This window comes from Hylobates moloch, unplaced genomic scaffold (genome assembly GCF_009828535.3).
Source record: "Hylobates moloch isolate HMO894 unplaced genomic scaffold, HMol_V3 SCAFFOLD_12, whole genome shotgun sequence".
NCBI classification, from domain to species: Eukaryota; Metazoa; Chordata; class Mammalia; order Primates; family Hylobatidae; genus Hylobates; species Hylobates moloch.
The window spans coordinates 14,617,626-14,641,899 of NW_026652287.1; the positions used below are offsets into that span (position 1 = coordinate 14,617,626).

Consider the following 24,274-nt stretch of genomic DNA (forward strand, 5'->3'; position numbering starts at 1 on the left):
TGTGCTTTCATTTACCTGATTGACAAATAGCTGGATTTAAGTTACTTTCCCAGTAGTATTGATGTAGTAACTTTATAGTTGATTATTGGCATCCATGGACTGGCAGGATGACTGCCTAGGATTATAGGTGCATTGTTGGCGGAGGGATCCTTTTTCCCATATAAACCTTCAGTGGTTCCCCTTTCCCTCAGGATAGAGTGTAAACTTCTTAATATGGTTTAAAGGGTCTTTTGCAATTTTCCTTGGCTCAACACCAGCTTCATGTTTTCTCCTTCCAACTCTCCCATACAATTCGTATTGAATGAACTAATTTTATTTTCCCTAAAAAGGCATGCTTTTTCACGTCTAAGTCAAAAACAGGCTGAGTCATCCTATAATATCCTTATATTAAAAAATATTTACTTTCCCCTCATAATCCAATCAGTTAAAACCATTTTATCATTTGTGTCTTTATAATTTAATGTCTAAAAGTCCATTTGGCTCCTAAGCCCTTTAAGTATAAGGACCACATCCCATTCTACCTCCAAAACTCAGTAGAGGGTATGGCAAATAGTGAGCATTCAACAATATTTGTTGAATGAAAGAATGAGTTGGGTAAGTGGATGGATCCTTAGGTTGATGACCTATGTGTACTAGTGAACTAACTAGACTATGAAGTAATGTATGTTGTCACCTATGGCTGCTATGTCTCAAGAAAAAAATACCTCTTAGCACTATCAGTTTTACTTAATTAATTACTTTCTTTTTTTCTTCTCCTAGCGAGAGACCCATTGGCCCATGTTTTGAAAAATAGTTTTATTGACCAATAACGAAATTTCTATCCTGGTTATCTAGTTGGTCAAGGAAGAAACACCAACTATCCTGTGATAAGTGTAAACGTTGGCATAAATAAATGATTATCTGGGTATGAGGGCAGAGGTTATTTAAAATGAAAAATATAGATGATTGATAACATTTCTATATTTTTCAAAAAATAAAAAGAATCTACATCAAATAAATGTACGTAATGAATGGCAGATCAATATATGAACATGTCAAAATGATGTCCTTTTATTAATAGAAAATTTGATTTCAGAATGTTTTATGTAGCAGCAGAATAACTTGCCTCTTTACATGGGCATTTAGCCTAGCCTCCAAGTGATAGTAATTTCTTCTAGTAGTCAGTAAAGAATTGTTTAGTTGCCTCTATTTCTATATGAATATACCACATGTCAATCAAGGGCATGGGCTTTGCTGTTAGATCTGAGTTTTAATTGCAGTCCTGACAAATACTGGCTTTCTGACCATGTGGAAGTAGTTTAGCCCATCAAAGTCTTAGTTGGTTCTATAAAATTAAGATAGTAAAGTCATTATATTATGAAGCTATTGTAGGGATTAAAGGAGATAATATGTATAAGGTTTTAGTGCTGCTTGACACATAGTATTGATTAATAAATACCAACCGTTATTATTTCAACATTAATTACACCAAAATGAATTTTTGTAATATCTCTACAATATAATTTACATTCTATACCCTTTACTCACTTAAAATGTATAATTGAATGATTTTTGGTGTAGTCACAGTTATGCAGTCATCACCACAATCAATTTTAGGACATTTTCATCACCCTGAAAAGAAAGCCTGTATCTTTTAGCTATTACCCTCCAAACCCCCCATCTCTCAGTAACCAATAATCTACTTTCTGTCTTTATAGATTTGCCTGTTCTGGAAATTACATGTGTATGTGTGTATGTGTATATGGAATCATAAAATATGTGGTCTTTTGTGACTGGTATCTTTCATTTGGCATAATTTTTACAAGGTTCATTCATGTTGCAGCCTATACCAATACTTCATTCCTTTTTACTGCTGAATAATATTCCATTATATGGATATACCACGTTTTGTTTATTCTTTCACCAGTTAAAGGATATTTGGGTTTTTCCATCTTCTGGTTATTATGAATAATGGTGCTATGAACATTTGTGCACAAGTTTTTATGTGAACATATGTTTTCATTTCTCTTGGGTGTATGTATGTACTTGGAAGTGGAAACTCTGGGTCAAATGGTAACTCGGTATTTAAGTTTGTTATGAACTGCAGGGCTGTTATCTAAAATGACACAGCCACCAGCAGTGTTGGAGGGTTCTAATTTCTCAGCATTTTCATGAACACTTATCTTACTTTTTGACTATCACTATCCTAGTGAGTATGCAATGGTATCCCACTTTTAATTTTTGTTTCTCTAATAAACTAATGATGTTTGAGGATCTTCTCATATGTTAATGGTCATTTGTATATCTTTTTGGAGAAATGTGTATTCAAATCCTCTGTCTGTTCTTTTTTTTTTTTTTTGAGACAGAGTTTCCCTCTTGTTACCCAGGCTGGAGTGCAATGGCGCAATCTCGGCTCACTGCAACCTCAGCCTCCTGGGTTCAAGCGATTCTCCTGCCTCAACCTCCCTAGTAGCTGGGATTACAGGCATGTGCCACAACGCCTGGCTAATTTTTTGTATTTTTAGTAGAGACAGGGTTTCTCCATGTTGGTCAGGCTGGTCTCGAACTCCCGACCTCAAGTGATCTGCCCGCCTCAGCCTCACAAAGTGCTGGGATTACAGGCATGAGCCACCGCGCCCAGCCATATGTCCATTCTTTATTTGGGTTTTTTTGTCCTTTTGTTACTGAATTGTGAGACCAAGAGACTTTTTCATATTTGTATGTATTTGTATTGCCACCAAGTAAAATGTGTTAGAAATAATTTAATGGCAAACCTTACTTTTCTACAGGTACTGAAGATTTACCCCCCCCCAAAAAAATTGTCAATGAGAAATAAAGCTAACTGTGATATCAAAAAGCAGAGCCTGCTCTACTGGCCATCATGCGTAAAGGGGTGCTGAAGGACCCAGAGATTGCCGATCTATTCTACAAAGATGATCCTGAGGAACTTTTTATTGGTTTGCATGAAATTGGACATGGAAGTTTTGGAGCAGTTTATTTTGTAAGTACTTAAAAGAGTCGTTTAGATAGATCAGATTAAGAAAGGTTGGACTCTAAGCCTGGCACAGTGACTCACGCCTGTAATCCTAGCACTTTGCAAGGCCAAGGTGGGAAGAAAGACCAGCCTAGGCAACATAGCAAGACCCTGTCTCTACAAAAAACTAAAAAAAATAAAGTTTGAACTCTACATGTTCTCTACACATAGCTATTGCTTGTAAAATAAGCTTGATTACAGTGATTTTTCTATAAATTAAGTGATATCTACCATAGAGGCAAATAGTCATTGCTGAAAAGCCAGTTCCAGAATCCTAGGCTTTATTCAATTCAGTGGTATTTATATCAACTGACTCACCTATTAAAGTAGTATAAGAAAGTTAAGAGCTTCGGCCAGGCGCGGTGGCTCACGCCTGTAATCCCAGCACTTTGGGAGGCCGAGGCGGGCAGATCACAAGGTCAGGAGATCGAGACCATCCTGGCTAACAGGGTGAAACCCCATCTCTACTAAAAATACAAAAAAAAAAAATTAGCCGGGCGTGGTGGCGGGCACCTGTAGTCCCAGCTGCTTGGGAGGCTGAGGCAGGAGAATGGCATGAACTCGGGAGGTGGAGCTTGCAGTGAGCCAAGATTGTGCCACTGCACTCCAGCCTGGGCAACAGAGTGAGACTCCGTCTCAAAAAAAAAAAAAGTTAAGAGCTTGAAGTTGAGCTTTGTGCATTTCCACTGTATGCTAAGCTCTTTCCTGCCTCAGAGCCTTATATATGCTATTCCCCCCACCTAGAAAACTCTGCACATTACCTCCCCATCCCTGTCTGTTCATTCTACAAGTTTTACCTGAAGTATTACTTTTGCAAGATACCCTTTACTATTCAAGACTCTACCCCTAAATCAATACTTTATGATTTCATAACATCTTGTGCTTATATTTTGTTGCATTTATCACGGTTATAATAAAACAATTACGTATACGATTTTTTGCTTTATATATGTCTTTTTCCCTAAATAAGAAGTGTCATGAGGACAGGGGTTATGTCTATCTTGTTCATCGTTATATTCTCAAGAACTAGTATATGTCTGACAGTAGTAGGAATTTGATAAATACTGGATGGATGGATGGATGGATGGATGGTGGATAGACAGATAAACAGATGAACAGACAACTATTCAGAGAAAGGGACTGACAGTGATTTTTAGTGGCAATCATGTCAAGTCAGTATTTTCGGTTAAGGGGTACAAGGCTGTACCCCTGGAATCAGTTTTAGTTCCAAGAATGTGACTGTCTCCTGATGAGAAAGACAAATAGCCAAAATTTTAACACAGCTTATTCACCTGAATTCATTACATAAAATACAGTTTGTTTTTTTTGTTGTTGTTGTTTGTTTTTTGAGACAGAGCCTCACTCTGTAGCCCAGGCTGGAGTGTAGAGTGCAGTGGCACGATCTTGGCTCACTGAAACCTCCGCCTCCTGGATCCCGGTTCAAGCAATTCTCCTGCGTCAGCCTTCCACGTAGCTGGGATTACAGGCATGTGCCACCATGCCCAGCTAATTTTTGTGTTTTTAGTAGAGACCGGGTTTCACCATGTTGGCCAGGCTGGTCTTGAACTGACCTCGTGATCTGCCCACCTCGGCCTCCCAAAATGGTGGGATTACAGGTGTGAGCCACTGTGCCGGGCCCTGTTTTTTGTTTTTTTGTTGTTGTTGTTTTTTTTAAGATGGAGACTTGCTGTGTTGCCCAGGCTGGGGTGCAGTGGCGCAATCTCAGCTCACTACAACCTCCACCTCCCGGGTTCAAGGAATTCTCCTGCCTCAGCCTCCTGAGTAGCTTGGATTACAGACACCCGCCATCATGCCAGGCTCATTTTTGTATTTTTGTAGAGATGGGGTTTTACTGTGTTGGCCAGGCTCGTCTTAAACTCCTGACCTGAGGTGATCCACCCGTCTCGGCCTCCCCAAAGTGCTGGGATTACAGGCATGAGGCACCATGCCCGGCCAAAATATAGTTATCTAATTTAACAAATACTTCCTTAAGCATAATAGTCCATTAAAGCAAATAATAAATTAAGTACTAATTATTACCTACTTCTCCAAACTTGTAATCAAATAATTTCTTTGTAATCAAACATTACTGACTCTTCCTTTTAAGTGGTCCTTTATGTTCTGCCATCTGGATAGGGCTTATCTTTAGTTGTCCTTCCAAATGAGATTTTATGAATTGCATCTTTACTTTGTCCTTTTGCTTCTAGCCAAATCTTCAGCCTGGATTTTCTCTAAACTGTTTCTCAACCGTTGTGTCTATGCTCAGCCGTACCATTACTTCTGCTTCCCTCACTACCATCAATAACTTGGCTCCCACTGAAGTATATTTTGTCATTAAATATGATAAAAGATTTTTCTGGCTGAAAAGGGTGCTAATTTCGGCTGGGCGCGGTGGCTCACGCCTGTAATCCCAGCACTTTGGGAGGCTGAGGCGGGTGGATCACGAGGTCAGGAGATCGAGACCATCCTGGCTAACACGGTGAAACCCCGTCTCTACTAAAAAATAGAAAAACTTAGCCAGGCATGGTGGCGAGCGCCTGTAGTCCCAGCTACGTGGGAGGCTGAGGCAGGAGAATGGCATGAACCCAGGAGGTAGAGCTTGCAGTGAGCCAAGATTGTGCCGCTGCACTCCAGCCTGGAGGACAGAGTGAGACTCTGTCTCGGAAAAAAAAAAAAGAAAGAAAAGAAAAAAGGGTGCTAATTTCTTAGTTAACACTCCCATGTTAGTGTGTAGTCAGAATAGCATTTAAGGCCCAAAGTTCTGTCTTCTTTAGTCACAGATCCTCTTGTTACAAAGCATTTTTATCATAAGTATACATAAAGAAGTATACACAATATACATATATTTTTTAATATATAACTTCAGAAAGAATTAAAAGGTAAATCTCTGTGTAAAAACACCACCCAGGTCAAGAAATAGAATACTGCCAGCATCCCAAAAGCCCCTCTTTATGTCTTCCTCAGTCAGAACCCTCTCCTTCCCCTTAAGAGTATCCACTATTCTGATTTTTATGGTGATTATTTTCTTACTTTTCTTTATAGTTATAACCCACTTAATCTGTACTCCTAAAAATGTAAATTGGTTTTGCTTAGTTTTGAACTTTTTAAAAATGGAAACATTCTGTATATATTCATTTGTGACCTATTTGTTTTGCTTACAGATGTATTCTTCTGTCATCTTTGCTTTCTTTTCTTCTATTACTTTAAATCTAATTCATCTTCTCAGAATCTCTCCTGGCAAGAGTCAGTCTCTATTTGACTCTTCTCATTTAAAAAGCAGCCAAGGCCGGGCACAGTGGCGCATGCCTGTAATCCCAGCAATTTGGGAGGCTGAGGCGGGTGGATCACAAGGTCAGGAGATCGAGACCATCCTGGCTAACACGGTGAAACCCCGTCTCTACTAAAAATACAAAAAATTAGCCGGGCATGGTGGCAGACACCTGTAGTCCCAGCTACGTGGGAGGCTGAGGCAGGAGAATGGTGTGAACCCGGGAAGTGGAGCTTGCAGTGAGCTGAGATTGTGCCACTGCACTCCAGCCTGGGGGACAGAGTGAGACTCTGTCTCAAAAAAAAAAAAAAAAAATGGCAGCCAAACCCTTCTTAAAGTGCTAATGTTTCAGAATGACTACAATAAACCAAGGATGCTTTGAAACTTACTGAAAGCCATTTATAATAGTGGCAAAATGAGACCTACCTTATACTAGGCTGCAGAAGACCTAGTGGTTTATTTGCTTTTTGGGCTAAGCCCTGTCTATTTAGCTAGAGTGTGTGCGTTTTTGAAGATGACTATTTCTAATATTTCTTTACAACTCTAAAGGCTGGCACGATCTCATTTACAGTAGGCACTAAGTATATATTGTTTGTTGCTGATGATAGACTAGAGAAATGATACAGGTACCAGAGTGGCATTGATAAATGTAATCATTAACTCTATAGGACCTGTATATAAATGTGAAAAGTACAGGCCTATGTACACCCATAAAGCACTAAAAAACAGATTAAAAGGGAATTAACTGACACTGTACTACAGAACTTACGGAAAGCTTTAACCTTTTATCTGTAGTGGTCACATCAGCAGTACCTTAAAAATGGATTTTCCTGTTGGCCAAAGTAATATTTATATATGTTGCTTCTTACTCCCTGCTAATAGATTTTTCCTTTTGTTACTTGTATCATTATAACCAGGAAGACTCTGCTATCTCTTATTTGGACAACTATGATTGCCTGCTTTGGTCTCTCTTCAGTCTGTTGTGCATACCTCAATGAGCTTGAAAAAAAAAATGTAAATCTCATCACATCCCCTTTCCCTATAAAGCCTTTAGGGGCTCTCCCTCGTTCTTAGGCCGAGATCAAAATCCCTACTGTAGCCAGCCCATAAGGTCCTTCATGGTCCCTATCTCTACTTGAGCTATCTTCTCTCTCATTCTCATTGCTATAGCTCTGACTCCTTTCTTCTGATCATCCTTCCTGGAATCTTGCATAAACTGTTCTCTCTCGAATATTTCTCCCTTCTATTTTCACCTTCTTAACTCCTGTTCATCATTTAGCTCTCAGCCTAAACCTCATTTCTTCAGGGAAGGCTTTCCTGACCTCCCTAAGTCACACCCAGCATTGTTGGTTCTCAAAGTAACACATACCCTTCTTTGTGGCACATATCAGAATTGCAGTTTTACATTTTGTCTTTTATCATTTTATTTTTGTTACTGTCTATTGTCCTAGAGGAGAGCTAGGTACGGGGCATATTAACTCACTATCTTATCCCTAGCACTTAGCCCAATTCCTGATAAATTGTGGGCAGCTAATAAGTATTTGTTGAATGAATGAATGATGAAGAACTCTGAGAACTTGGTACTGCTAATTAGTACTTTTCATAAGTCATAGTCATGCTGGCAAGCCATAAAGACCAGAGTCTGGCAGCTGGTATTTTCATACCTCAACACTATAATTCTGTTCGCCTCTGTAGGTCACAGCTTTTACACTGAATGCTGCCAGGGAATAAACTTAGTGTGAATTGTAAGCTGGAACAGCTCTTGTAAAATCAATCAGCTGAGAGTGTATGTTATGTTCAGAGAAAATAGAAATTATTAACTTGGTGAAATATTTCTGTGTGTTTGGATTTACATAAGTAATTTTGAAATTTGCATCATTGGCTGGGCGTGGTGGCTCACACATGTAATCCCAGCACTTTGGGAGGCCGAGGTGGGAGAATCACTTTAGCTCGGAAGTTCGAGACCAGCCTGGGCAACATAGTGGGAACTCGTGTCTTAAAAAAAATTTTTTTAAATAAAAAATAAATTATCAGCATTAACAAATGAAGTAGTAAGAAACTGTACTAAAGGAAAACAAACAAAAAAAGGACTGAGCGTGTTCATTTTTGTATTCACCTAAACACAACTCTAAAGTTTGTAGGTTTCTATATCACCTTTGTTGAACTCAGTATATTATCCATAACCCACCTAAAGCAAATAGTTTAAATTCTATCTTTCTGGATATAATTACCTTTTAGTTGGGGTTCAAAAAATAGGGCAAAAAGAAAAGCTTTTTCACTTTTTAAATTTTTATTTATTCATTTATTTAGAGACAGGGTCTCTCACTCTTGTCACCCAGGCTGTAGTACAGTGGTGTGATCATAGCTCACTGTAACCTTGAACCCTCGGACTCAAGCAATCCTACTGCCTGTGCCTCCTGAGTAGGTAGCTAGGACTACAAGCATGTGCCACCACACCCAGCTAATTTTGGTTTTAATTTTTTTGTAGATACAGGGTTTTGCTATGTTGCCCAGGCTGGTTCCAAACTCCTGGGCTCAAGTGATCCTCTTGCCTCAGCCTCCTATTTTTTTTTTTTTTTTAGACAAAGTCTCACTCTGTCACCAAGGCTGTAGTGCAGTGGTGCAATCTTAGCTCACTGCAACCTCTGCCTCCTGTGTACAAGCAGTTCTCCTGCCTCAGCCTCCCAAGTAGCTGGGATTACAGACATGTGCCCCCACGCCCTGCTAATTTTTGTATTTTTAGTAGAGACAGGCTTTCACCATGTTGGCCAGACTGGTCTCAAACTCCTGACCGCAGGTGATCCACCCACGTTGGCCTCCCAAAATACTGGGATTACAGGAGTGAGCCACCGTGCCTGGCCTGCCTCCTAAATTAACATAATTTTTTATATTTGTCTATAAAATAGCAAAAGGTATAGCTGTAAAATGTTTAAAAATATAAACATATAATAGTAAGTTCTTAATAAGTATTTCTTGAATCAATGATCTTGGTAATAGTTACTGAGACCATTGAGACTATTGGAAGTATTAAGCATGAATGTAAGTTTCAAGAATAAAACTTGAAATGATAGAGGCTGTAGTCATTCATAGTACTGTATGCACTAGAAAGCTGAGACCCCATTAATACTTTCCTTTCTCTGTACTAAAACATCGATTTTTTTTAAGTTTCAATCTAGCATGTTTTGACTTTTAGCCAGTATAAAAAGTTCACATCTATAGCATAATCAACATTTGCACTAAAAAGTTCACATCTATAGAATAATCAACATGGAAATGTTTTTCAAATTTCAAGTCTCTGCCTATACATTAGGATGTGTAAGTGAGTGGAAGTATTAAGTTCTAATCAGTGAGTATCCTATAAATGTAAGAAATATATTTTTATTTTAGGGTGGTTATTTTTTCATGTTTTTAGGTCCAAATATAGTATTAATTATAAATAACCTTAATAAGCAATTAAATAATAATACTGATTTTATTTCCGTGGGCTTTTTTTATAGTAATGGTTAATTATTTTTTAAAACCTCACAACAAGTTAAAATTTCTCAATGTCTGAATATTTCCTAAATCTTTTTCAGGCTCCTTAAGCTCCACTATATATATTGCTGCCTCAAATATCTACTTTTCAGATATAGTCCCTCTAACTTTTATTGTAATACTGAATTTACATCAGCTTTTATTTATGATTGCCATATAAGCACAGTTTAGTGTTAAAGTTTAAAAGCCAGAACAGTGTGAGAGATTTTTGTTTTTAACAAAAGTCAGTCTGTACTTTCTAAATCAATAAAATATCTAAAATATGCTTTTGTGGAGTTCTGCAGATCGGAAAATTATGACTAGTGGATAACTCATTAATATATAATAGGTACTTTTACCTTAATGCTTTTTTAAAAAAAACTCCTGTAGTACGTTATTGTGGGTTTGTTTTTTTTTTCCATTTTGACATTCCGTAAGAATCTGTGGTCAAATTATTTTTACATAGTACATTATTGTTTATTGTTTGAATTAACCATTTTTAAAAATCATAAAGAAACTATTGTTATATCTGAGGAGGTTCATTTTAAATTAGTTGTATTTAAGAAAATGATTATTAATTTTTCTCTAAAATTGTTAACCTGACTTTATCAGTGAATGTATTCCAATCTTTTACTTCAGAACCACTGTGATAGCTTTATTGGTCCACAATGATAATAATATCACAGAAGCAAAATAGCTTACTTACATTAGGGGTATGGCACTGATGCAGAGGTAATCTTTTAATGTCTTGTATTTATTTTTATGAAAATTTTAAGAAAACTAATAGTTTTAAATATTTTAAATAAGTTGAGGCTGGGAGCAGTAGCTCACGCCTATAATTCCAGTACTTTGGGAGGCTGATGCGGGCAGATTACTTGAGGCCAGGAGTTGGAAACCAGCCTGGCCAATATGGTGAAACCCTGTCTCTACTATATATATAAAAATTAGCCAGGCGTGGTGGTGGGTGCCTGTAATCCCAGCTACTCAAGAGGCTGTGGTGGGAAGATCGCTTGAGCCTGGGAGGCAGAGGTTGCAGTGAGCTGAGATTGTACCACTGCACTCCAGCCTGGATGACAGAGCAAGATTCTGTCTTAAAAAAAAAAAAGTATGTATGTATGTATGTGTGTGTGTGTGTGTATATATATATATATGTATATCTTGAGTAAATTGAGAGGAAGAGACTATTACTTGAATTATTAATGGTTTTCATATGTACTTTGAACTGTTCTATTCGGAGTATGGAGAAGACAAGTAGACATAATTATGAGAAAGGGAACCTCTATAGATAAAAAATACACCTATATACATACATAAATGTAGGTATGTATATATGTAATACAGTCTTATTATAAAATATAAGTAATCCTGAAAACGAAAGTCCCCCTTAGGATTAATCTTACTTTCTGCTGTACTGTTCAATACAGTAGCAAGTAGGCACGTTAACTATTCAAATTTAAGTTAATTAAAATTAAATAAAATTTAAAATTTATTTTCTCAGTCACACTAGCCACATTTCACGTTACTCTGTTGGACAATCTAGAAAGAACCGTCCCATCATCATAGAAAGTTCTATCAGATAGCACTGCTCCAGGGATTATCATTGATATATATTCTGGTATAAATTCTTTTATAATTTTTTCTACACATATACTCACATTATTACTATTTTGCAAAAATTGGATTCTACTTTATAGCTTATTTTTGACTAAAACATTTTTAACATCTTTTCGTATTGCATTGGACATAGATTACCTCATTCCTTAAGTGGTTATTTTATTATATGGTCATATCATATTTATTTATTTAACTGGCTCTCTATTGATGGACCGTCTACAAGGTGAAGCCAGTATGCATCATTTGGGAATATGACATTTTTTGTTTGGTTTGACATATTAAACCCTAATCATTTTTTATATTATAATCTTTACATTTATCTAGAAAAGGATACAGAGAAACTATACATTAAAATGGGAGTGGAAATGTCTATTTAGCCTATCAAAAATTGAAGCATCTTTGAACTGTGATACTGCAGTATGGAGATACTATTTTAAATATATATCAGGCCAGGCACAGTGGCTAACGTCTGTAATCCCAGCACTTTGGGAGGCTGAGGCGGGCAGATCACGTGAGGTCGGGAGTTTGAGACCAGCCCGGCCAAAATGGTGAAACCCCATCTCTACTAAAAATACAAAATTAGCCAGTGTGGTGGTGGGTGCCTGTAATCCCCAGCTACTTCAGAGGCTGAAGCAGGAGAATAGCTTGAACCCAGGAGGTGGAGGCTACAGTGAGCCGAGACCGTGCCAGTGCACTCCAGCATGAGCAACACAGCTAGATTCCTTCTCCAAAAATAAAATAAAACACCTATAATCCCAGCACTTTGGGAGGCCGAGGCCGGCGGACCATTTGAGGTCAGGAGTTCAAGACCAGCCTGGTCAACATGGTGAAACCCCGTTTCTACTAAAAATACAAAAAACATTAGCGTGGCATGGTGGTGCGTGCCTGTAATCCCAGCTGCTTGGGAGGTTGAAACAGGAGAATCGCTTGAACCCAAGAGATAGAGGTTGCAGTGAGCTGCACTCCAGCCTGAGTGACAGAATGAGACTGTCAATAAATAAATATATAAATAAATAGTCTCTAGTCAAATGTTTAAGTTAAATTGGCTGAAACATCACTAATTCTTTTTCTTTTTCTTCTACCCTCTTAACACAGGCTACAAATGCTCACACCAATGAGGTGGTGGCAATTAAGAAGATGTCCTATAGTGGGAAGCAGACCCATGAGGTGAGATAGAGACAGTTGTATACCTGAACTGAAATAAACAAGTTAGTATGAAATTAACAAAATTCTGGCTGAGTGCGGTGGCTCACGCCTATAATCCCAGCACTTTGCAAGGCTGGGGGCGGGGGATCACGAGGTCAGGAGATTGAGACCATCCTGGCTAACACGGTGAAACCCCATCTCTACTAAAAATACAACAAATTAGCGGGCGTGGTGGCGGGCGCCTGTAGTCCCAGCTACTCAGGAGGCTGAGGCAGGAGAATGGTGTGAACCCGGGAGATGGAGCTTGCAGTGAGCCGAGATCACGCCACTGCACTCCAGCCTGGGTGACAGAGCCAGACTCTGTCTCAAAAAAAAAAAAAAAGAAAAGAAAGAAAAAGAAAAAAAATTAACAAAATTCTTTAAACTTTTTTTTAGAACAATTTTTTTCCTTCTTGTGGAGCATATAATAAATGTTCCTGGAGTTTTTCATACAAATGTGTGAACATTCATAATTATTTTTAAAAAGGCTAATGTTCTAGCTCAATTAACTATTTTGCAGGCTGGCTGAGGTGGCTTAGGCCTGCAATCCCAGCACTTTGGGAAGCCAAGGCTGGAGGATCGCTTGAGCCCAGGAGCTCAAGACAAGCCTGGGCAATATGGTGAGACCCCACCTCTACAAAACATCAGAAAAACTAGCTGGGTGTGGTGGTGTGTGCCTGTAGTCCAGCCACTCGGGAGGCTGAAGTGGGAGGATTGCTTGAGCCTGGGATGTGGAGGCTTCAGTGAGCCGTGATTGCAACACTGTACTCTAGCCTGGATGCCTGAAAAGGAAAAAAACTATTTTGCAGACCAGAACATGGGTATGTGTAATGGCTTTTTTGTAATGTATTTGGTGATAGATTTGTGTTTACATGTATTCAAACTAAAGAAATAGCATGTTTAGGCCAGGCACAGTGTCTCACGCCTGTGATCCCAGCACTTTGGAAGGCCGAGGTTGGCGGATCACCTGAGGTCAGGAGTTCGAGACCAGCCTGGCCAAGACGGAGAAACCTCGTCTCTACTAAAAATACAAAAAAACTAGTTTGGTCTGGTGGTGCACGCCTGTAGTCCCAGCTACTTGGGAGGCACGAGAATCACTTGAACCTTGAACCGGGCAGCAGAGGTTGCAGTGAGCCGAGATCGCGCCACTGCACTCCAGCCTGGGCAATAGAGCAAGACTCTGTCTCAACTAAAAAAAAAAGAGAGAGAAAGAAATAGCATGTTTAAATAGCTTCTTCATTTATTAAACATTTACTTTATGTCCATTTACAATAATATAAATAATATATACATATACTTGATAGGAAATACTATTTTCCTATCAAAAATTAAATTAAAATGTTTCCTTTCTGACTTCAATAGAAATGGCAAGATATTCTTAAGGAAGTTAAATTTTTACGACAATTGAAGCATCCTAATACTATTGAGTACAAAGGCTGTTACTTGAAAGAGCACACTGCTTGGGTAAGTCGAAGGACCTCTATTATCTTTCTTTTACTATTACATTTTTTTCTTTTTCTTTTTTTCTATTATCTATTTGATCTGTAAAATTATTAATTTCATTTCTGTTCCATTTAACTTTTGTTATCAGTATTTAACATTTGTTAATACTTTGGTGTGTCATATGGTATATATTCTGTAAGATTAAATGATATCTAGCCTATTAGAAATTCCATTCTATAAACACTCAAAAAGAGATGGTGAAAAGTTGACATCATTTTATAATTATTTGTTTGTAAAAGTAAAAGGCACAGCCTTATATTATCATCCTAGAATTTTTATCTTTGTCATTTCTCATCCTCCACTCCAGTTCCCCCCATATTTGGAATTGTCCTTGATGTTTTAATTGCTATGTGATTTTTACCAAACAGGGGCCACCATATGATTAAAATAAGAGACTTTTGTTCCACTCGTCATCTTATTGTGATATATGTATATATATATAAATATGTATACACATGCACACACACACACACACATATATATATATATTTTTTTTGAGATAGATTCACTCTTGTTGCTCAGGCTGGAGTGCAGTGGTGCGATCTCAGCTAACTACAACCTCTGCCTCATGGGTTCAAGTGATTCTTGAACCTCAGCCTCCCAAGTAGCTGGGACTACAGGCACACGCCACCACACCCAGCTAATTTTTTGTATTTTTAGTAGAGATAGGGTTCACCATGTTGGCCAGGCTGGTCTCGAACTCCTAACCTCAGGTGATCCACCTGCCTCAGCCTTCCAAAGTGCTGGGATTACAGGCATGAGCCATTGTGCTCGGCCCTTAGCATATTTTTATATGATTGTATTTATGGTTTTAGGGTGGCGCATTAGGCACATTTAGGACGTGAAAATGTTATGCTTTCTACTTTTTCAAATTGCGCACTCCTACTTAAACTCCAATTTAACTAGCATTTATTGTTTACCACGTACCGACTCCTTTCCTGTATGTGATCTCTAATTAGGGAATGGAATTTTGTTCCTAAATAGACTATCAAACAGTATACTAAACGTACTCATTTCTGTTCAAGCAACTCTTATGTAGAGCTATTGCATCCCTTCTGAAAATAAGAAATTAATCAAAGATGTATCTCATTATCTAGAAATCAGTTCTTTGGCAATCTCAGCTGTCTTGAAGGAGTCAAGAAAGGGATTTCAAGCAGGCAGAATAAATGTTACAAAATCCAAGTGCTAAAATCTCATGTATTTCAAGTCTTCAGAAAATCCTCCACACTGTTACTTGAAGCTCGTTTTCTCTCTCTTTTTTTTTTCTTTTAAGACAGAGTTTTGCTCTTGTTACCCAGGCTGGAGTGCAATGGCGCGATCTCGGCTGACCGCAACCTCCACCTCCCGGGTTCAAGTGATTCTCCTGTCTCAGCCATCCGAGTACCACACCCAGCTAATTTTGTATTTTTAGTAGAGACGGGGTTTTTCCTTGTTGGTCAGGCTGGTCTCGAACTCCCGACCTCAGGTGATCCGCCCACCTTGGCCTCCCAAAGTGCTGGAATTACAGGCGTGAGCCACTGCACCCGGCCACCCGTTTATTCTTAGATTATATAGGCTGCTAATAAGCTTGGCTACCTGGTTTCTGTCTACAACTAATTTGATAGACCAATCAGAAAGAGCTCTAAGGAACTGAGCTGTTAGATACATGCATACAAACAGGCACAAGAATAATTTGACCATACGGAAAAAGTCAGGGGAGCTAGAAAGCAGACCTAGTAACTTAAAGGCAGAGCAGCCAGAGCTGTTTAGTGTCAGGAGCAAACAACCATCTCAGGTGCCTTTGTGTTATAGAATAATAGGGGAAAAAATATTTGTGACAAAAATGCTGAGTTTTTAAACATGTAATTTAAAACATTTAATGCAGCTAGAAACATATTCATTCTATTCAGTTTTAAAGTTCTATGTTCACATTTCATATGCTCGGATTAAGGAGGTTATGTATGCACATTCAGTTACTTTTTAAAATTAGAAAATTATGTAATAAAATTTAGAAATGCTTCCATCAAAATTGATTAAAGAAAAAGTAGGGCACATAAAGGCTGGTGTTCATTATAACATTTACTTGTGGAATCTTCCATTTTATGATAAGAAATAAGATTAATGTTTCTGAATCTGTTTGTTTTTAATGTCAAGCAGAAAACTATAGTATGGTTTCTAAATTTTAAACTTCTAAACCTCTCATTGTTCTAAATTATTCCAGAAATGCAAGGTACATACTACATAAATATATAACTGTGAAACCATAACATATAAGACATAATCATATGTAATATATAAATAGTATTATAAGTATGTTATATCTAATTTAATTGCATTCTATATAATATAGACACAGTATACTTATATTTATAATATGTTCATATATATTGGTATTGATATATTGATATTTATAATATATAACTATAAAAGTATAATAGTTTCTAAATTTTAAACTTCTAGATGTCGCATATTCTAAATTATCTTAGTAATGCAAGGTACATAATATAAATATATTTTCACATTAATTTTTTTAATGAAAGGAACTAATATGTTGATATTGGTTATGTCTAGTTTATTATAGGAAATTTATATTTCATAATGAGCATCTACTATTCTTTTAAATAACAAAGTAATAATTTGTAGGAGTGTGAATGCTTGCATATGTGTGTGGAGATTGGTTGCTGAGCCCTGATAGTTTTGACCTTGACTACAAATCAGTAGTCTTGGACACCTAAAAATCTAGGATAAGAAGGGCCAGGCGCGGTGGCTTACACCTGTAATCCCAGCACTTTGGGAGGCCTAAGTTGGGGGATCACGAGGTCAGGAGATCAAGACCAGCCTGGCCAACATGGTGAAACCCCGTCTCTACTAAAACTACAAAAAAAAAAAAAAATCTAGGATAAGAGTACAGAAAGAGGCGAGGTGCGGTGGCTCACATTTGTAATCCCAACACTTTGGGAGGCTGAGGCGGGCAGATCACCTGAGGTCAGGAGTTTGAGACCAGCCTGACCAACATGGAGAAACCCCATCTCTACTAAAAATACAAAATTAGCCGGGCGTGGTGGCACATGCCTGTAATCCCAGCTACTCAGGAGGCTGAGGCAGGAGAAGCGCTTGAACCCAGGAGGTAGAGGTTGCAGTGAGCCAAGATCGTGCCATTGCACTCCAGCCTGGGCAACAAGAGTGAACTCTGTCTCAAAAAAAAAAAAAAAAAAAAAAAAAAGAGTAAAGAAAGAGGTTTCTCACTTTTGCTTTTAGAAAGCCTCCACAGATTGCAAACCCAATAACTATCGATAGCCTCCACCTCTCGAGTTCCAGCGATTCTCCGGCCTTAGCCTCCCAAGTAGCTGGGACTACAGGTGCAAGCCGCCATGCGAAGCTAATTTTTTGTATTTTTAGTAGAGATGGGGTTTCACCATGTTGACTAGGCTGGTCTTGAACTCCTGGCCTCAGGTGATCCGCCTGCCTCAGCCTCCCAATGTGCTGGGATTACAGGCGTGAGCCGCTGCACCCAGCCTGTCAATAGTATTATAATAATATTATTCTGGAAATATTTTAAGATCTAAATGTAAATAACACACATATCTCAGGGATTCAAGGTAATGTAATGATACATAGCAGGCTACATCTTCAGATTCAGTTCAAAACAATATCTGTTTCTTGTTTAAAACTTTCTAAAGTGTGAAAAAAAAGGAATTTACTACTTACTGGTTTATTTTATTTAACTGGTATAACCCCAATATAGATTTTACTGGCTCATGTATTTGTTTGCCACTTTCTGAGTTACAAATTTATAGTACAACATAGTCACCTGAATCCTTTTTGAAATAAAATAGTGAAGGAGTTAATAAATAAATTGACAATCTTGGCTTCACCATTTATAGTAAATATTTCCATATCTAGTCCCCCAATAATCTTTAGGCCAATTTTAAGCAAGAAATAATAAAAACTGAGATGATGAAAATTATAAAAATCAATTAGTGCCAGATGACAAAAATTCAGTCCAAGTTCGAGTAGATCAGAATATTTATTCACCTAGTATTCTTAGTTCCTTGATTGGTTGTTTAGTTGGTTTCAGAAGTTTTTTAATTAACTTTCATTATTCTGAATATTATTTTAATCTCTTATAGTTGGTGATGGAATATTGCTTAGGCTCAGCCTCTGATTTATTAGAAGGTAAGAAAGAAGGAATTAAACTCTACTTTCTGTTTTACTTTGATCAGAATGTTATCTACCGCCATACTAAAGTGTAGTTTGGGCAGTCTAATTGAATGGTGGCTTGAGCTTTAGGGTTGTGTGGATAAGCCATGCGCACTTCATCTCTTCAATGCCACTGAAAGTGTCTGAGTGATGTTAGCAGTCTTCCTGCTGTTTTAGTTCATGGCCCATCCAGGGCAGGTACTACCAAAATGTTTGGCTAATGTGATATGGTATGTGTAGCCAAAAACATCATATTCATGGGTATATGTGAAAGAGAGGTAGATAGTCTCACATTATATTGATATTAAACCCTTTCAGAAATCTTGACTGACCCAGTTCCTCTCTGCAGATGCTGCTATAACCAGAGGCTGTGTTAAAAATTTACTTTAAAAAAAATATCTTCAGCCAGGCACAGAGGCTAACACCTGTAATACCAGCTACTTAGGAGTCTGAGACAGGAGGATCACTTGAGCCCAGGAGTTCAAGGCTGCAGTGAGCTTTGATTGAAACACTGCACTCCAGCCTGGGTAACAGAGTGAGACCCCTGCCTCAAAAAAAAAAAAAAAAAAAAATTAAATCACTCTTGATCTCTGAATAGAAATTGCTTATTAGCTGCTTTCACAAATAATGAAAACCTGTAGTTTGAAGGGGTAATTAAAGATGGCTTTGTGGCAGGGGAGAATAATGTAACCTAGAACACTCCAGACATTAAAATGTTGGAAGGGACTGGTTAATTTGGGCCTGGTTAATTGGAATCAGTGTGGCTTGGCTTGCAACTGATAAGTAAATTAACAATGCATCATTTAAGGAATATCAGGCTTTCTTTGTTTTATTTTTGTTTTGAAGGGTCATTTGTGTTTATGCACTTGGGTTTCCTGTTGTCTGATCACTTATTCTCTTCTATAGAAGATCTAGGTGAATGTTCCCAAATTGTCATGTGAGAAAGTATGTAACTCAGTCTGGTATAGCTGTATAAAATAACAAAATGAGGAATGAAACTGATCATCTACTGACTTTTTTTTTTTTCCTTCCTCAGTTCATAAAAAACCACTTCAGGAAGTAGAGATCGCTGCCATTACTCATGGAGCCTTGCATGGACTAGCCTACCTACATTCTCATGCATTGATTCATAGGTAAGATTAGAGTTCTTTTCAGTTACAGGACTGTCTATTCCAGGAACCTTGAAAATTAGTGCATGCTCCAATTTTTAGGTTGCCTAAGCATTCATGGGAAGCAAATAGATTGCTTCTTCTGGATATGAAGGATAAAGTTGCCAGAATTTAGCTTCTATCTCTTATTCTCTCCTATGTGTCCACAATTATATAATCTTTGTTCAGTAGATAACTGTTCTCCAGGCTAAGTGCTGCAGGGAAATTTGAAAAAGGGCCCACCAATCTTTAGATACTGTGTCATGAAGAAAAGAAAAGAAAATTAACCTTCCTTGCATATATTTATCTCTTAGCAAAGTTATTGTCCCTTTCCTATTACAAATAACAAGCTAGTCTTATATAAATATATGCTATTTTGTAACTTTAAAATATTTCCCATTTCTATAGTTCATGTGGATACTTAGGAAGATATTATCTTTACTGTATTTTGGCAGATGAAGAGACCAGGGCTCAGAAAGACTTAACTTGCCCAGAGTTTCGCAGAATTTAAGTAATATATTAAGGATCGAAACTCAAGTTTCTTGACTCCTATTGTAGGGCTTTTCACTGCCTTGTATTTTCTCTACCACAACCACACTCTCCTCCCTGCAACCTCCCTCCCTCTATTAACTTCTAGAGAAAGATGTTACCAATCTTTCCTTCTCTCAGTAATGAACTTTTAATACAGTTACATTAATGAATGAGGGGAGGAGGAGTGAAATATTAGGTATAAAGAATCTGAGATGGCTCACAAATGAAAGAAAACAACTGGCATTTACTAGGAAGAATTGAAACTATTGGGTTATGGTTCCTCTTTTGCTTCTGTTTTAATCACCCCAGTGTAGCCATGACCACTTACTGGTACCACAAAAGCAGAACTTCCTAAAGATAGGCAGACCGAAATCCTGCTGGGAATTAAGGACAAAGAGTGAACCTAATCATGTTAATAAATACTGATTAAATAAAATTATCATAATGTCTATGGATCTGACAACTTTTTGTAATTATATGTCTTTGGTACCAAGGTGTTAATACTACTGCCAACTTGCTCGTGATTATTTTGCCTGCTCTCATTTAAAGCTATAGTTCAGTTTTCTGTGCCATTATTACCTTAATCTGCACATTAACTTAATGTTTTAGTCTGTATTATACTTTATCTTCTTTAGTATGTAAAATAATTTGTTGAAGAGTCAAAATACTTATAAAGAATGTTTTTTTAATTTAAAAGTAAATACTATGTCTCAGATTTTTATTGTTTTGATTTTAAAGGCAATTCAATCTCCTAATTAAAGATAAGTAGAGAAAATATATTTTTCTGTTGTGAAGAAAAATAAATAATGCATTTTTTTTTAGTTCTGTCTGCCAATGCCTAATGTCACCATGAGGAAGGAAACTGAATTTTCAAGGGAAGTTTTTATAAAAGTTATTTTGAAGCATTTGAATCTTATCATTTTCAGCTTTACATAAATTTTCCTCATCTTCTCTGTTTTATCTTTTCACTGACCATCAACTTCCAATTCATGGTTTCTAGTGCTCATTACACCTCATGCCTTTTTTAAAAAGAATAAGGAGTACATCCACACCTTCTCATTCTAAATTACCATACTGAAAAATGAATTTTTTAAATTATATTTTTAAAACTTTTTGCTATATAATACCTTTATTAGCTTTAGTAGTAACCACATGCAATTCTTTGTAGTAATACAATAGAAATGTAATTTCCTAACCCCTAATCCTTGTTTGTTTTGATCTTTCAGGGTCTTCTTTTTACTGTACAGAGTTATTTTTAAAATATCACCTTTAATATAACATGTACCTCAAATGCCTTAGAGTTGCAGTTACAATTAAAGACAGAGAGAAAGGGTCACAGGCAAGAAAGAAAAGGTATGTGTGTAGTTGAGGTTTATTGGTAGGTGGTCAATACGGAATCATTGCAGGTTTGTTTAGGCTCCAAAAATGTCACATAATTTGGAAAAGCAGAAAAAGCAGTTAAAATTGGTACCAATTTTCTCAGCACAGGGAATACTATTGATAACTGGATTTAGCCTTTAAGAATATGCCTTTGTAAGTGTAGCAGCTGAATAGGTTTTCTTTTTCACCATGTCTGCCTTTTTTCTCATTATATTCCCTCCCTCTGAAGAAAGCTCTACCTTTAAGTAATTACTATGACCTATCTGCAAGTACACCCAGGAATCTGGGCCCCCTTACAACATGCAGTAATTACTAAATCTCCTTCTGGCTATCTGAGCAAGGTTTTTTTTTGTTTTGTTTTGTTTTTTAAAAATAAACTTTTTGTCTTATTAATTGCATGCTCTGACCTATTCCATAATCAAAATTGAAAAGTAATTTTCTAACCCTTTTATTTTTTCCTATAGGGATATTAAAGCAGGAAATATTCTTCTAACAGAGCCAGGTCAGGTAAAACTAGCTGATTTTGGATCTGCCTCAATGGCTTCTCCTGCCAACTCCTTCGTGGGCACACCTTACTGGTATGTAGAATTAGGCTATATGACATAGTTTTAAAATCAGCATGCATGAACTCATGGTACTGGTTTGGCTTGGTTTTGTTACAATGTCTTACCAATGTCCCTCAAAATGAGGTTTCATTTGAGAAGGATAGAAAGCCCACTGGCATAAAAAGAAGCACTCTCACTTAGTATAAAATTTACAATGACTTTAAATTGTGTAGTTAAGGCTGGTGTCACTGTGTAAACTGAGCAGGATTATCAATTTGCTGATCAAGTTCAAGTTTTTTATTTCATTTGCAGTTTCTTTTGAACTTTTCTCTTGAGGCAAAGCCTCCAGGAAGGACAGGGCAGCTTCTTTCACCTTCCCTGACTAGCCAACAAGCAGAGATGGTACCTTTCAGTGAAAGAAATCCAAGTTCTTGTCTTTGTTGAGTTCTCTGATAGGTTACCTTGCTTGTCAGTCTGGCTCAGAGTTTTTCACCCTATTCTTTTCCAGATTATTTTCCTTCCTTTCCTAGACACGTTGGAATTTCATTATGCCTTACAGAATGACTTAGATCTCTGCAAAATTACTTGTCTAGTAAAAAAAATCAGCTAGTCTTTGAATTTTTTTTTTCTATCACCAAATAACATTTACCAAGCAACTGCTTACACATCATAATAGAGTACAGTTCTGTTCAAAGCATACGAAACAGATAGGGCCCCTGCCCTCCTAATGAAGATACATTATGGACAAACAAGTAAAGTAACATCCATTACTACAACCTGGAGTTTTTGTAGGTTTTAGTATCTTTGGAACAGCTGATTATATTGCTTTATATGGTTCCATAAAGTATTTTTCATGTTGTTTAATTATTTTAAAAGAATATGGCCAGGCGTGGTGGCCTATGCCTGTAATCCCAGCTACTCGGGAGGCTGAGGCATGAGAATCGCTTGAACCCAGGAGGCAGAGGCTGTAGTAAGCCAAGATGGCGCCACTGCACCCCAACCTGGGCTACAAAGTGAGACTCTCAACAAAAAAAAAAAAAAAAGAGGCCAGGCACGGTGGCTCACACCTGTAATCCCAGCACTTTGGGAGTCCGAGGCAGGTGGATAACGAGGTCAGGAGATCAAAACCATCCTGGCTAACATGGTGAAACCACGTCTCTACTAAAAATATAAAAAATTAGCCAGGCATGGTGGCAGGCGCCTGTAGTCCCAGCTACTTGGGAGTCTGAGACAGGAGAATGGCATGAACCCGGGAGGCGGAGCTTGCAGTGAGCTGAGATCGCACCACTGCACTCCGGCCTGGGCGACAGAGCCAGACTCCGTCTCAAAAAAAAGGAAAAACAACGAATATTTCCTGCTTTATTTAATTACTTTAAACAATATGAAAAATACTTTATGGAACTATATAAAGCAATATAATCAGATGTTCCAAAGTAATTATTTAAGTATTTTATGTATCTTCATCCTTTACAAATCTCTGTAAAGTTGCTATGAGAATTATCTCCATTTTACAGATGAAGAAACTGATGTACAGATAGGTTAAGTAACTTGCCTAAGATCAAACTGATAGTAAGGGGTGGAGCCAGTCTTTATTGAAAATAATGTATTGTGTCGTGTAAATCACCAAGTAGATTATATTTTGAATAGTGTTTTTCAAAATTATTTGTGTAAGGAAATAATATCTATATCAGATAAAATTTCAGAATACCCTTAAGAACAGCTATTTCATTGAATCACTTTCCTGGAGAAATTTTGTTTTTAATCTACAACTTGAGTTTTGTACCTTATGTTTTGTAGGATGGCTCCAGAGGTGATCTTAGCTATGGATGAAGGACAGTATGATGGGAAAGTTGATATTTGGTCACTTGGCATCACTTGTATTGAATTGGGTGAGTAAAGAGTTATTTGTTTTCATTGTATTTTTTAAAATTCTATTTTGCAGATGAATTTTCATTGTATTTTTAAGAATCATTATGATTAGGAGTTATTCATCTGGCTATTACTTAATGAGTTACTGGTATGTGTGTGCTAGGCAATGTGAATTTATTAGATTTTTTATACTCTTATAATACAGAAGATGGCTTTCTCTCTGCTACATTTTCGTGTTATTATTTTTATTTTATTTATTTATTTTTATTTTTTATTTTTTGAGACAGAGTCTTACTCTGTTATCCAGGCTGGAGTGCAGTGGTGCAGTCTCAGCTCATTGCAACCTTCACCTCCCAAGTTCAAGCAATTCTTCTGCTTTAGCCTCCTGAGTGCCTGGGATTATAGGCACCTGCCACCAAGTCTGGCTAATTTTTATATTTTAGTAGAGACAGGGGTTTTCTGTGTTGGCCAGGCTGGTCTCAAACTCCTAACCTCAAGTGATCTGCCTGCCTCAACCTCCCAAAGC

The 24,274-nt window shown here is 37.4% G+C and overlaps 1 protein-coding gene across 8 annotated transcripts in view; it reads left to right on the top strand.

Annotated features, from left to right (window-relative positions):
* Positions 1-24,274, top strand: part of TAOK3 (TAO kinase 3) — a 225,608-nt gene that overhangs the window by 115,304 nt on the left and 86,030 nt on the right. For 6 of the 8 annotated variants that reach the window (XM_032168554.2, XM_032168551.2, XM_058425064.1 and 3 more), the window contains 7 exons: positions 2,769-2,980; positions 12,504-12,575; positions 13,956-14,057; positions 18,206-18,251; positions 19,312-19,408; positions 21,799-21,912; positions 23,677-23,768. In XM_032168554.2, the coding sequence (XP_032024445.1) occupies positions 2,861-2,980; positions 12,504-12,575; positions 13,956-14,057; positions 18,206-18,251; positions 19,312-19,408; positions 21,799-21,912; positions 23,677-23,768 (643 nt within the window). In that variant the 5' untranslated portion in view covers positions 2,769-2,860. Of the gene's footprint in view, positions 1-2,768; positions 2,981-12,503; positions 12,576-13,955; positions 14,058-18,205; positions 18,252-19,311; positions 19,409-21,198; positions 21,308-21,348; positions 21,676-21,798; positions 21,913-23,676; positions 23,769-24,274 lie in introns of those variants that run through there. The other 2 variants (XM_032168555.2, XM_058425066.1) reach the window with 2 other exon arrangements.